The sequence below is a fragment of the Trichosurus vulpecula genome, chromosome 7 (assembly GCF_011100635.1).
Source record: "Trichosurus vulpecula isolate mTriVul1 chromosome 7, mTriVul1.pri, whole genome shotgun sequence".
Taxonomy (NCBI): Eukaryota; Metazoa; Chordata; class Mammalia; order Diprotodontia; family Phalangeridae; genus Trichosurus; species Trichosurus vulpecula.
Genome location: NC_050579.1, coordinates 3,120,917 through 3,135,537, shown reverse-complemented (window position 1 = coordinate 3,135,537; position 14,621 = coordinate 3,120,917). Strand labels below are relative to the sequence as shown.

Below are 14,621 nucleotides of genomic sequence, written 5' to 3'. Positions count from 1 at the left end.
AAAAGTGGCTGGTGGCTTTTGGATAGAATATTTGACTTTTCCATGAAAAACAGCCTATGTTTTTATGTAAACCACCAAGTTAGTATGGTGACAGAAGGTTGCCCATTAGTCTCTTTGTTAGCTAAGGTAACCTGTGGAATGCTCTAACCCCTCTTAGAGCTGGTGTCATAGTGTCTTTATCTTCTTAGTTCCATTGGCTCTTACTTGAATTTTCAATTAGTACTTTCTTTGGATGTTTGGCAGCCTATAGGAATTATTTACCTTATTTTGAGGAAACTGAGGTTTAAAGAGCTTGACTGATTTGCCCATGTTCATGAAGGTAGAGCCTGTCTGAGTTGGATTCCAACCCCAGGGTCCAGTCTTCTTTCTGATTGACCTCACTGCATTTTAGGAAATATGAGGTTAGAAAGTTGATAATACTCCATACCTATATTTTTCTACATTCTCTATGATGGATGTGATTTTTTTTTATTTATCTTACCTAGACAAATTAGGTTGAGTTAAAAGTGCAAAGCCATGAAATAGAATCTGTCCTTCATTTACATCTTTGAAAATAGCAGCTAAGTGCCTTAGGCAGGAGCATGCATGAATAATTACCACCCAGAAACGCTGCAACTACCCACTCAAGGTCCAGGCTAACAATCACCTTAACGATTAGAAGGAAAAGTGGTGTTTGCTGTGAATGCAACTGTATCCTCATCCCACAGCAGAACAGAGTATTTTCTGACCAGAAAGAGACTACGAGGAAGAGAGAGAAGAAAACTACTGTTACTTTAAGAGACAGAAATCTCTTTCTGATCACCTTGGCTGGAAATCCATTCACCAGAAAAAAGTATTAAAAGTATCAGAATTTCTTTCCACAAACATGCCAAGTACACTGGAGAGTATCTGTATGATGGTGGCATCTGGAGAGTGCCTAGTGGGTATTTTGGTTAACGGCTTCATTGGACTAGTAAACTTCATTGACTGTGTGAAGACCAGAAGAGTGACCTTAATTGATTTCATCCTTACTGGCTTGGCCACCTCCAGGATTGGTACATTGTGGGCACTAATAGCACTGTACTTTTTGAATTTTTTCTGTTTTAAAACAAGTTTCATTGGTATTTGGATGTTTTCAGAAGTCATCTGGAACCTCAGCAACCATTCAAGTGCCTGGTTTGTATGTTGTCTCAATATGTTTTATTTTCTGAAGATTGCCAACTTCTCCCATCCTGCCTTTCTCTGGCTGAAGTGGAGAATTAACAAGGTGGTCCTCAGGATGCTGATGGGAGGCTTGCTCACATACTTGTTCATTAACCCTTCAATGATGGAGAGAATTACTAAGATTCGGTTAATTCCAATTAATCGAGAAATTAAAACAAATATTACTCATTATGACCAAGGATTGAAAACCCTAAAATTTTCCATCCTGATTGTCTTCAATACTGGGGGTTTGGTCCCCTTTGCTCTTTCCCTCATCTCCTGTTTCCTGTTAGTACTATCCTTCTGGAGACACATCCAGCAGATGAATCTCAAGGTCACAGGCTCCAGGGATCCCAGTACAGAGGCCCATGTGAGGGCTATGAAAGCCATAATTTCCTTTCTCTTCCTCTTCATACTATATCATTTGGGCTTCACTATGGGACTTTTAAACATATCTATGTTTTACAGTAAACTTGTGGGAATGTTTTCACTGATAGTCATGAATGTCTATCCCCTGAGCCACTCTATCATTCTAATCCTGGTTCACAGAAAGCTGAGGCAGGCCTCTTTGTGGGTACTAGAGAAGCTCAAAGACTTCTTCAAAGTCCCTGGGAAAGTTTAAGTGGCAGAGACCGAACTTTGGGAAACCTTGTATTTTTCATCGAGGGGTGTGGTAGTAAAGAAGTCACATTGAGTCCTTGAAGAATCTTTTTGAGTTTATTCTATTAATTGTAATTAGAAATCATTAGAAATATTGAAACCCAAAGTTTGGTTTAACCATCCACACAGGAAACAAAGAAGTGGATGAAGGCTACCTACTGTCCAGATAATAGCACAAAATGAGATGGTTGACCTATAGAGCTTGCCCACTGGCATGTAGGGACCTTGGACAGACATTTCATATGGAAAATAAGCTAGGCCTTGCTTTAAATAGAATGAGAAGATTACTGACTTTAGTGATCCAGAACATTCTCCTGAAACAAAAGGTCATCTTCTAGTAGCAACAATCTATCTCTGTTTTTGTAATTCTGTGAACGCATTTGTTCTGCGCTCTGTGGAAATGCCATGGTCTCTGGAGAATTAAAAAGAATGTATCATTCAGAGGTGAATGGAGGGATACAGATTGAATGAAGGTTGACTACCAAAATAACAAATAAGGTAGTATGAAGAATTGGAAAAAAGAATGTGACCTAATAAATGTTTTCGAGAAAAATAAAATGAGCTTGTCATACAAAGAGAACAAGGAGAGGACAACCTATGTATTCTAGTGGTGTCCTTGTGATGTCAAGAACCACATCTGAGAGAGATGGGTACAAGAGTCACATAGGAAGGACATGCATGGATGAGCTATAGCCCATATTAATGGAAGGAACACTTATTTTAATGAGACCACATGAGATTTGAGTTTGCTTCCCAAAGGATATGTTTACTATTTCTGCCTTTTTGTTTAATCTGTGTGTTCTTCATATCCTAGCTTATGGTCAATCTTTGCCTAAATGCTGTATGTTGCTGACAAAGAAGTAGTTAATCATATCTAGTATTAAAAATATTCTATTCAAATCCTTCATTTCTTTCCTGCTTTCTGTTAGATTCATCTAAGTCTGAAAAAGGTATCTTGAAATCTCTAACAGTTCCTGAAGTATTATTTAGACTGCCTGTAATTTGAATGGTTTATCTTTTAAGTTCTTGGATGTGAAGCTATGCATTGAATATATGTATCTATATATGTTTATATATGTGTATATGTATATAATATATACATTTTTATACTCTATCATGTCTTTAAGCATAATATGGTTTCTTTGCTTGTCTTTCTTAACCATTTGAGAGATAGCTTCACATAGTGAGAAATGTACCGAACCTGGAGTCAGAAAGCCATGAATTTCAATTGCACCCGGAACACTTGCTAGCTTCCGACTTTAAACAGATGGCTTAATCTCTCAGTTGAAGTCTCTCCATCTGAAAAATGAGGGTAATAATAGCAGCACTTACCTCCTAGGAGTGTTGTGAGGACCAAATAAAAGACTTAAAAATACTATAAAAATATGAAGCATCATCATATTATCATGCCGTGTAGCTAGAAGGCACAGGGGACAGAGCATTAGACCTGCAGTCAGGAAGACCTGAATTCAAATTTGTTCTTAGATATATACTAGCTATGTGACTTTGGGCAACTCACTTAACCTCTCTTTGTTTTAGTGTCCCCAGTGTAAAGTGAGGATAATAATACTGCCTACTTGCCAGGATTTTTATGAGGCTCAAATGTGGCAATATTTGTAAAGTGCTTGGCAGATAACAGAAATTATATAAATGCTACTTGTTGTTATTGTTATTGTTGTTGTTTTTGCCTTGGGTGATATCAAGATTGCTCTTCCCAACTTTCCAGTTATGCATAATAAATTCTGTTCCATTCTATGTTTTAATTCTATTGATCTTTATATTTTAAGAATACTTTGCAAGCATAAAATTATTGGGCTTTGTTTATAATTCATTTTACCACACTCCTCCATTTCATGGGTTAGTTAATCCCATTCATCTTCATGGCTTTTATTGTCTGTTTTTCTTTGTCCATCCAATTCTGTTCTGTTAAATATGTCTTCTCTCTCCTTCCCATTTTAAGGCTGTCCTCTCCTTGACTCTATCCTACATTTTAAACCTCTCTTCTAGTTACATCTCAGTCCCTCACTTATTTCACTATATATTACTATATTGTTAATTAATTAATTGAACTTTAAAACCATATTTTTACTAAATACTCTCTGTGCACAAGTCTTCCAGCCACCTAGAAATTATCTCCAAAAAGAGACACATCAGCTTAAGCAGAATATGAGCTAGCAATAAGACCAAGAGTCAGTTTTGCCCATGGAACCTATGACCCAGGAACTTCTCACAATGGGCTCACACTAAACTGCATCCAAGCACAGTGGCTACTGCGACTCGTTATTGCCTCCACCGGGAGTTATATCTCCAAGTATAACATGCATATATGCACACATATCATATAAAGTGTTCAAATAGAATGTTTATATATTTCCAAACCATGCCACCTGCATTCCAGCTATCCCTGTTCAATTCATTTTGCTTAGTCCCCTCCCTTAGATCCTTAGACTTTATCCCTAGGGCCACTGGGTTTTATAGGTGAGCTTTGACTCTATTCTCTCTAGAATCTGACATCCACCCCACAGCAAGAAAAAAAACAGTCCATGCCCTCAAGGAGTTTCCATTCTTTTTTAAGTCTTTTCTTTAATTAAGATTTTTTTATTTTTAGTTTACAACACTCAGTTCCACATGATTTTGAGTTCCAGATTTCCAGATTTTCTAAGAGATTTCATTCTTATAGGGGCAGACAACACACAGAGGGAAGATCTAGACTCTCTTCTTTTTCTTTTGGGGACTGCTTTTCCCTCAGGTCCCCAAACCTCCCAACTGCATGCCACTCTGTGTTGGACTTCCCTTAGCAGAGACCTAAAGCTGAGTTTGCCGGGAGGGTAACACCTTATCATTCCAGGTGACTCCTCTCCCAGATTTTCTGTTCCATCATTTACAGGTTTTATTCATTTACTTAATCTCCTGCAGAGGATTCATGGATCAATGTTTTCTCTCCAAAACACATGATACATAGGAACCCCTTTTGTGTATAGAATGTCAGATAGCTGAACTATCAAAGTTGGGGTCACCCTGGAGGAAACAACCAGGGCCAGTGCTACTAAGAAATCTTCCTTCTCTTTTATAAGGCTAGACTTCAGAACCATAATGCCTAGCAATTTTCCTTTCTCTGCTAACTAGGTGGTAAAGTTTTAGGAACATTATCCATCAACTCTCACCTTGGGCCATGTAGGTGAACATGTGCAGCTCAAATGTCCTCAAGGAAGCTCTCATCTCTCACCCATTATCTATTGGGCTGGGAAAATTCACCCTAAGCACTTGTCAAAATCTACTATGTGCCAAACCCTGTTCTGAGTACTGAGGTTACAAATACTGAGAATGAAACCACAACAATGACAAAACAGTGATAATAAGGACTAACATTTATATAGCACTTACTGTGTGCCAGGCACTACCATATTAAAAGGAGGAGGAAGGAGGGGCCAGGAGACCTGGATCAATGGCCTTGTCCTTGGATGAGATGACTTTCTGTTGGATTTCAGCTCCAAATCTTTGAATCTCTGGCACTAATAAACATCTAAATAGAGTCTTAAGTAGGGACAGAAGTAGATAGACTAGAACTGTCACTGGCTCAGCCCAAGACTCAGAAAAAGGTGGACACTATGACTGTTTTCTGGAAAATGCTGCTCTAACCATTGGTACTTTCCTCTCATTGTTGTTTATCTCACAAAGTCATCAGTGCTGTTAGGTGATTATGTCCTGGTGGGAGGTACATTCCAGGTGTGGGGGATAGCTGAAGGTATGGAGAGTGGAGATTCAGTGACTTGATTATTTCATTCCAGGCACTGTGCTAAGCACCTGGGACACAATACAAGCAATCAAGACAGGAACTTACTTCCCAAAGAGCAAAGATATTACATAAAGGGCAGTTTGAAAGTGATAGTTAAAAGGCAGAGAAGGTATTCAGATAGATGCTGGGGTTAGGCATGGCTTTAAGCATTGGAGGGGCAGAAAGAAGAAAAAATTGGAAATCAAGGTGATAAACAAAAGATATTCACAAAAATTTCAAATGTCTATATAAATTAAAACAGAGACTTTAAAAGTAGAAATGACAATGATTTTATCCAAATGCCAAGAATCATTTTAATATGTACAGTGATGTGCATTGCAATTATGAGGAATGATTTAAAGTTGAGCAATTCATAGACACTGGTGTTTCTCAAACATCCAGTGAATAATAGCATAATGTCACAGATGTCTGAGCAACATGATCTGAAGAACTTCATGTTCCACAAGTAACCTTCCTATTGGAGACTCCATTCCAGCCACAAAGACCTGGGTGCATTTTGGGGACTGTTCTATTCTGAGGATTCTGGGTAAATTGGTGGAGAAAATGTGGCAAATGAAAGCAAAAAGAAGTCAATCTAATTTCATCAATTAATAAAGCACATGCTTTATAATGCTGTCACTTCCCCATTCAATTCAACCTATAAATCACTGACCATGTGCAAGAGAATTAATTTTTTTAAGCTTTTAATTCAGGAGAGCAAATCACTGCCTTAAAAGTCTCCTCCAGCACGGTGCCTCCATTCATATATCAACACAGGAGAAGACTCCTTGAAAGATCGCATACTTAGAGTATCAGTAGAGGAAGCCAAAGTCCCCAGAACTTGTGATTTCTCCGTACTCATGTAGCCAGTGCACAGCAGCAGTGTCCATTTTCTGTGATTGTATCACAATGAGGAGGAAGGTGATAACATTCCATCTCTAGTTTTTCTCTATCTTCTCTAAACTCTAGGAGATTGCAGACACCTATTTTCAGGGCAAATTAGGCTAAGGAAGAGTGCAGAGTAATGAAATATTAACTGACTTTCATTTACATCTTCACACAATATAGGGAACTTAAACAGCTGCCAATGCTGAGAGGGCACATTCAACATCTGAGCTCAAATAACTGCCTGAACTGTGTGCAAGAAGAGGCAGAATTGTTATGAAAACAGAGGCAGCCCAATTCCATAGAAGAACTTGGGGATTTCTGACCAAGGAGGGAAATGACAATTAAGGAGAATAAAATTAATGTATTTCAATAGCATATCATGCTATTCATTTTGGCTGGAAATATATTAACCAGCAGTTTTACTAACATTGACTTTCTTTGCTGTAGACATGCCAAGGGCTATGGAGAACACCTGTTGAACTATGTCAACTGGAGAGGTCCCCGTTGGGTTTTTGGCCAATGGCTTCATTGGACTGGTGAACTAAATGGAATCGATGAAGACTAGAAGGGTGTTCACACTGGACCTCATCCCCACTGTCTTGGCTATCTCCAAGATTGTTCTGCTGTGGTCAGTAGTGGCAGATCTCTTTTGTATAGCATTCTCTCCTAAGGTACATAACCCTGGTGAACTGAGATATTCGGAGATCACTTGGTACCTGAGCAATCAATAGAATGTCTGGTTTTCCATGTGCATCAATGTCTTCTATTTCCTGAAGTTTGCCAACTTCTCCCACCCTGTCACTCTCTGACTGAAATGGAGAATTAACAAGGTGGTCCTCAAGATGCTAGTAGACTGCTTATTCATTTCCCTCTTCATTTGCCTTCCAATACTAGAGAAAAAAAGAGATATCTACAGAATTCATGTTATTTCAGAAAACAAAACAAAAATGATTCAGAAAATCCAAATACTTAAAATACTTAACTTGTTCACCCTGTTTTTCTTCCATTTGGGTGTGGGGCTGGTCCCCTTCACCCTCTCTGTCTCTCTTACATTCTCATCCTGTTACTCTCCTCTCTGTGGAACCACATGTGGCAGATACTGCTCAATGTCTCAGCATCTAGAGATGCCAGCATAGAGACCCACGTGAGGGCCATGAAATCTATGCCTACTTTCCTCTTCCTAATTGTTCTATACTGTTTGGGCAGCGTCATAGGAGTGTTAAGCCATCCTGTGTTCCTGGGCAAGCTGATTGTTATGCTGACATTGAGTGGATTAATTCTTCAGGCCTTCTTCTTTTCTTCCCGCCCTCCCCTTTGGAGGCTTAATTTTTAAGCTTTTCTCATGAGGGGAGGTTAGAAAAGGGAAAGAAAAAAGCATTTGTTATGCAACTCCTAAGTGCCAGGCACTGTGCTAAATGCCTTAGAAATATTATCTCATTTTGACCCTCACCATAACCCTGTGAGGCAAGTACTCCTCTTGACATTATCTCCATATTACAGACGAGGAAATTTTCATTAAATTATTTATCCAGAATTACTCATCTAGGTAGCATCTGAGGCAAAATTTGAAGTCAAGTCATCCTAACTCCAGGCCCTGCACTCTATCCACTGAACCACCAAGCTACCTTTTCAAGAGAGAGAGAGAAGATTCAGTGAATTGCCCTTGAGTCAGGCAAATATTAGCAACATGCCATAAGCTGTTATGGGGTTGAAGAAAAGGCCCTTAGAGTGATCCCAGACTGGGATGTTCCCTCCTCAGACTCCCCTTTATCCTCCCCAAGGGGGGAGCTGGTGCTTTTTGGGCCTTGCAAGGTTTATCCTGCCTGTATCTTGCTTGTATGTAGTTACTTTCCTACCTTTTCTCCCATTAGACTGTGAGCTCCTTAAAAGCTGGGATTATTGTTTACTTAAAAGTATGATCAAACATAAACCCAATTATACTTGATTTATTTTAACATCCATTTAAAATGATTAAACTAAATAAATATTAAGTATCATTACCACTAAGTAGCCAGTATTAATCAAAGTTTATGGACCGCCTTGCTTGGGGCTTTCTGGCTTCCCTAGGTCTTTCTCTTGGATGCTCTGCTCTTGCTGAGTCTAGACACAAAGTCCTGCACATTTGTCTCTGCTCATGTTGGGGGTTCTGCTGGCTTGGCAGACTGTGCCAGCCCAGGTTTGGTTAGTGGTCCTCCTTTTCTATTGCCCATGAGACTCTGGCTAACCTTCTCTGTGGTTTTGTAGCAGAGGAAATCACTTACTAAAGCTTCTCATGAGATTTCTTACTATTTTGGTCTATTGAGAATTTTGGGGTTTTGTTGAAGTCTAGTGGGAGCTGGGTGATCTCTTCCATTCAAGTAGTCATTGTTTCCAGACGTGTCCACTCCTCTGAATCTTATTAATCATGTTACGATGTTGTCCAGTCCTGACTGTCCTCCCTTCCCCACCCCCCATCACTCCTGCCCTCTTCCCTATTATCTCCTTTCACACCCTTGATCTTGTGGTGGACAAATTCTACTCAACATTTTCCTTTGAATCTTTTGTAACCTGGACCATAGCTTGTCTTACCTTGCTGGGAGCTGACGCCAAGGCACTCTCATCATTCATCTGTTCCACTAACACTCATATGCTGATGATTGCCACTCAAGAGAGGTACACAGCTATGCTTACTAGAAATGTATGTTATGTGATCTGAGCTCAGCACCCTGTCTCATATGCCAATCATTTTATTCATCCGTCATTGGCTATCACACAGCTCCTCTTGGAACTCTTTTCTTCTTTACTCAAGTCTTATATATCATCCCCTTGTCCTCCTGCTCAGGAAAGGATACCACCTCCTATTTTACTGAGACAATAAAAGCCATTTCTTGTGAGTTTCCCCTTCAAACCCATTCCATACATTCCAAATCTCAACATCCTCTACTATTTTCTATTTTTTTTCCCTCTGGTCTCTCAAATCACTTTGCCCAGATCATTCCTTCCACTGGTGCCCTGATCCCATCTTTTTCCACCTCCTCTGGAAACTTGCCCTCTTAATCAGTCTCTATCTTTTGTGTTCAGTTTCTCCTTATCCACTCTCCTCTTCTGTGCTCTCTTCAAATATGTCCAGGTTTCTCCTGCCCTTAAACATTCTTCAAGCTAGTTTTTCTTCCAATCTTTTATACTCAAAGTCCTAGAAAGACTTATGTACACTCATTTCATACATCTCTGCAGCTGCCACTCACATTTCAGAAATTTGCAATCTGGCTTTTATCCCTTCCACTTACATACCTTTTAGTTGTATGTCCTTAAATCAGCTGGATGATGTCCCTTTGGTCTTGTTGGTGGAGGAGGAATTCATCCCTAGAAATAATGATATCCATATGTTTAAGACAGATCTAGCTCATGTGAGAAAAGTTTTGAAGGACTCATAATCCTAATTTTTCAAAATTTTTGCATATGTAATGGGGGGAAATTCATCTGGACACTCCTAAAGAACTGATTTTCCCCACCCTAATTGATGTAATTGCAAGAGTTAATAGGCAGGTAATAGAATAGATCATGTTATTGGGCAGCTAGGTGGTGCAGTGGATAGAGTGCCAGGCCTGGAGTCAGGAAGACTCTTCTTTCTAAGTTCAAATCTGACTTCAGACACTTACTAGCTGTGTGACTATGGCAAGTCATTTAACTTTGTTTGCCTCAGTTTCCTCAGCTGTAAAATGAGTTGGAGAAGAGCATGGCAAACAATTCCAGTATTTTTGCTGAAACAACAACAAAACCAACAAAGCCTAAGTGGGGTCACAGAGAGCTAGACGTGAACAAGAGCAACCACAATAACAATGGGTATAAAACATGCATGAGCAGTGAATCTCAAAATCTACACAGATACTGCCATGGATACCTATGACCACAGTTTGTTCCACCTCGGCCTGTAGTAGAAGGGGCATACTAGTAATACTCAAAGTCTAGGTCAGTTTGGGGTGAATGGGGCAGGCAGGAACTAAGACTGCTGATACTGGGGAGTCATTTCTCCAGTCTCCAAGAGGAGTATTGGGCTGCAATTATGGCTCCCTGTCATTCCTCAAATATCTCTAGTCTAGGGGTATGTTAAGTTCAGAATTAAATCCACTTCCCTGATCCATCTTAAAGAGGGCGGGTAGTCCTCTTACCAGCTTATTCTTTTCCCACTAAATACTGGTTACACAAAAGACCATCGCAAATATCCCACATAACAAGGAATCTTTATTCAAGCAAATAACCAAACAGAAATCAGAAAAATTATATAGATTAGCATCTAACAAAGTATGCACAAGGTTGTGAACTCCTGGCTTGGGAGTCAGTTAGGCTCTCAGCTGAGAGAGGGGGAGGGAAGGAGAGAGAGAGAGAGAGAGAGAGAGAGAGAGAGAGAGAGAGAGAGAGAGAGAGCTCAGAGGAAGTCTTTCCTTAGCAGTTCTTAGAAGAATAAGTACTGGAAATCAAGGAATAAGACGGACCTCATTTCCCACTCAAGCCCATGGCTCCAGAACACCATTCTAAAGTCTTATTCTCTCTCAATTAACTTCCCCTACAGGAACTTTATTGTGTTTTAATCAATTTATTAGAATTAAATCCTTTCCAGCAGGAATGCAGGGTCATGGTCAACATTTTCTGAGCCAATTAGGAGTCCTGTCCCTTTTTGCAAATGCAGCACAAAGCACAGGCTTATCCCTCTACAGAATTACATTATATTTAGGGCCTTATCTAACATTAGCCTTGGACTAGTCACATTTGTACAAACTCACTGGAAAAATTATCCCCTTGGGATATACTCCCCTGGGCATAATTGTTCTGGGGATTCGCTAGAGAAAAAAGGCATTTTTTTTCCTCTCTTGGTTTTAGGCTACAATCTACAATCATTTTTTTCTTTGTTTCCTTTACAAATCAAACAACTTTTGCATAGTTGAATGTTTAACTACTGATACCTACTGTGTGATTCAATCCTTTGCAGGGATTGATTTTGTGGCCATGACATGTTGGTGCCTACCTAATAAATATTAATATTTTTTCTTCTGCTTTTAAACACACCTATACTTTTTTGCATCATTGGGAGATACTTAAATTTTGGAAGTCCATAGAATAAAGTTTGCCTGTTGACCTAGAAATTCGAATAACAAGCCTTACGTACTTAATCTTTGGGGATATGTGCCCTGGGTAGAAAGGGATATCTAGAAATTTTGTCCAGACTCCAGTTTGGACAGCCTGATGCACTGAGGGAATGATGAGAGTTCACCATTGGGGGGAGGGTGGAGCCAAGATGGTAGCTGGAAAGCAGGGACCTGTGTGAGCGCCCTGCCAGGTCCCTCCAAAATCCTATAAAAATAGCTCTGAACAAATTCTAGAGCAGCAGAACCCATGAAATAACAGAGGGAAGCAGGGCTGCAGCCCAGAAAAGGCTGGATGGTCATGGGGAAGGGTCTATCACACGAAGCTGGGAGCAAAGCCCAGCGTGGGCTGCAGCAGGACCAACCAGACCAGGAGCCGGGCATAACAGGCCATAGCAACCTGAATCAGTGAGCCGTGGCAGTTACCAGACTTCTCAACCCACGAACACCAAAGACAACAGAGAAGGTTAGTGGGAAAAGCTGCGGGGACAGAGTGAAAGGAGTTTGCAGTTCGGCCACCACCCCAGGGGAAGCAGAGGTGGTGCAGCTCTGAGGACAGAACTACAGCTGCAGTTGCTTCCATCCAACAGCACAGCTCCTCAAGCTTGGGACAAAATACTCTCTACTCTACAAGCAGTCATACCCTGATGAAAAACTGAAGGGTCAAGTAGTTGGCTGGGAACATGGCCAGGCAGCAAAAACAGACTCAAATTCAGTCTCAGACTTTGGAATCTTTTTTTTGGTGACAAAGAAGACCAAAACATACAGCCAGAAGAACAAAACAAAGTCAAAGAACCTACATCAAAAGCCTCCAAGAAAAAACATGAACTGGTCTCAGGCCATGGAGGAGCTCAGAAAGGATTTGGAAAAGCAAGGTAGAGAAGTAGAGGAAAAATTGGGAAGAGAAATGAGAGTGATGCAAGAAAACCATGAAAAACAAGTCAATGACTTGCTAAAGGAGACCCAAAAATAATGAAGAATATAACACCTTAAAAAAGAGCAAATGGCAAAAGAACTCCCAAAAGTCAATGACGAGAAGAATTCCTTGAAAGGCAGAATTAGCTAAATGGAAAAGGAGGTCCAAAAGACCACTGAAGAAAATACTACCTTAAAAATGAGACTGGAGCAAATGGAAGCAAGTGACTTTATGAGAAATCAAGATATTATAAAACAGAACCAAAGGAATGAAAAAATGGAAGACAATGTGAAATATCTCATTGGAAAAACCACTGACCTGGAAAATAGATCCAGGAGAGATAATTTAAAAACTGTTGGACTACTGAAAGCCATGATCAAAAAAAGAGCCTAGATTTCATCTTTCAAGAAATTATCAAGGAAAACCACCCTGATATCCTAGAGCCAGAGGGTAAAATAGAAATTGAAAGAATCCACCGATTGCCTCCTGAAAAAGATCCCAAAAAGAAAACTCCTAGGAACATTGTTGCCAAATTCCAGAGCTCCCAGATCAAGGAGAAAATACTGCAAGCAGCCAGAAAGAAACAATTTGAGTATTGTGGAAACACAATCAGGACAAGACAAAATCTAGCAGCTTCTACATTAAAGGATCAAAAGGCTTGGAATATGATATTCCAGAGGTCAATGGAGGTAGGATTAAAACCAAGAATCACCTACCCAGCAAAACTGAGTATCATGCTCCAAGGCAAAATATGGATTTTCAATAAAATAGAGGACTTTCAAGCTTTTCTCAGTGAAAAGACCAGAGCTGAATAGAAAATTTGACTTTCAAACACAAGAATGAGGAGAAGCATGAAAAGTCAAACAAGAAAGAGAAATCATAAGGGACTTACTAAAGTTGAACTGTTTTGTTTACATTCCTCCATTGAAAGATGATGTGTATGATTCATGAGACCTCAGTATTAGGGTAGCTGAAGGGAATATACATACATACATACATACAAACATACATACATATATATATGTATATATATGTATATATGAGAGGGAGAAAGGGAGAGATAGAATGGGGTAAATTATCTCACATAAAAGTGGCAAGAAATAGCAGTTCTGTTGGGAGGGAAGAGGGGGCAGGTGAGGGGGAATGAGTGAATCTTGCTCTCATCATATTTGACCTGAGGAGGGAATAACATACACAGTCAATTGGGTATATTACCCCACAGGAAAGAAGGAGGAAGGAGATAAAAAAGGGGGGATGATAGAAGGGAGGGAAGATAGGGGGAGAAGGTAATCAAAAGTAAGCACTTTTGAGAAGAGACAAGGTCAAGGGAGTAAATTGGATAAAGGGGGATAGGATAGGAAGGAGCAAAATATAGTTAGTCTTTCACAACATGAGTGTTGTGGAAGGGTTTTGCATAATGATACACATGTGGCCTATGTTGAATTGCTTGCCTTCTTAGGGAGGGTGGGTGGGGTGGGAAGAAGGGACAGAATTTTGAACTCAAAGTTTTAAAAGCAGATGTTCAGAAAAAGTTTTTGCATTCAACTGGAAAATATGACATCCAGACAATGGGCCATAGAAATCTGTCTTGCCCTGAAAGAAAGTAAGGGAAAAGGGGATGGGGTGGGGAGTGGGTGACAGAAGGGAAGACTGACTAGGGAATGGGGCAATCAGAATATATGCCATATTGGAGTAGGGGAGGAGGGTAGAAATGGGGAGAAAATTTGTAATTCAAACTCTTCTGAAAGTTAATGCTGAAAACTAAAAATATTAAATAAATAAATAATGAAAAAAGAGCATTCACCTAGATTATTTGGTTTCTCACCAGAAGGTGGGAGAGGAGTTACTGCTAGTTAACCCTAGGTCTTAATTCCTTTCAGGGAGTGCTCCATGTGGTATGAGAAACCCTATAGTGACCATGTTCCTTCCTGAGATAGAGAGCCAGGTTTTCTTTGCCTTTGTATTTCCTGTATTCCAATCATTTTAACAAATATGTAGAAAGTGCTTACTATGTGCCAGGCATCATGTTAAGTCATGGGGATACAAAGTGGAGCCAAATCAGTCCCTGCCCTCAGGAGGT

General features: G+C 39.9%; 1 protein-coding gene across 1 annotated transcript; it reads left to right on the top strand.

Annotated features, from left to right (window-relative positions):
* The first annotated feature begins 865 nt into the window (after nt 1–865).
* LOC118856484 (taste receptor type 2 member 7-like) lies at nt 866–1,804 on the top strand. The gene has a single exon (XM_036766787.1). The coding sequence runs from the start codon at nt 866–868 to the stop codon at nt 1,802–1,804; it is 939 nt and encodes a 312-aa protein (XP_036622682.1).
* The last annotated feature ends 12,817 nt before the right edge of the window (nt 1,805–14,621 follow it).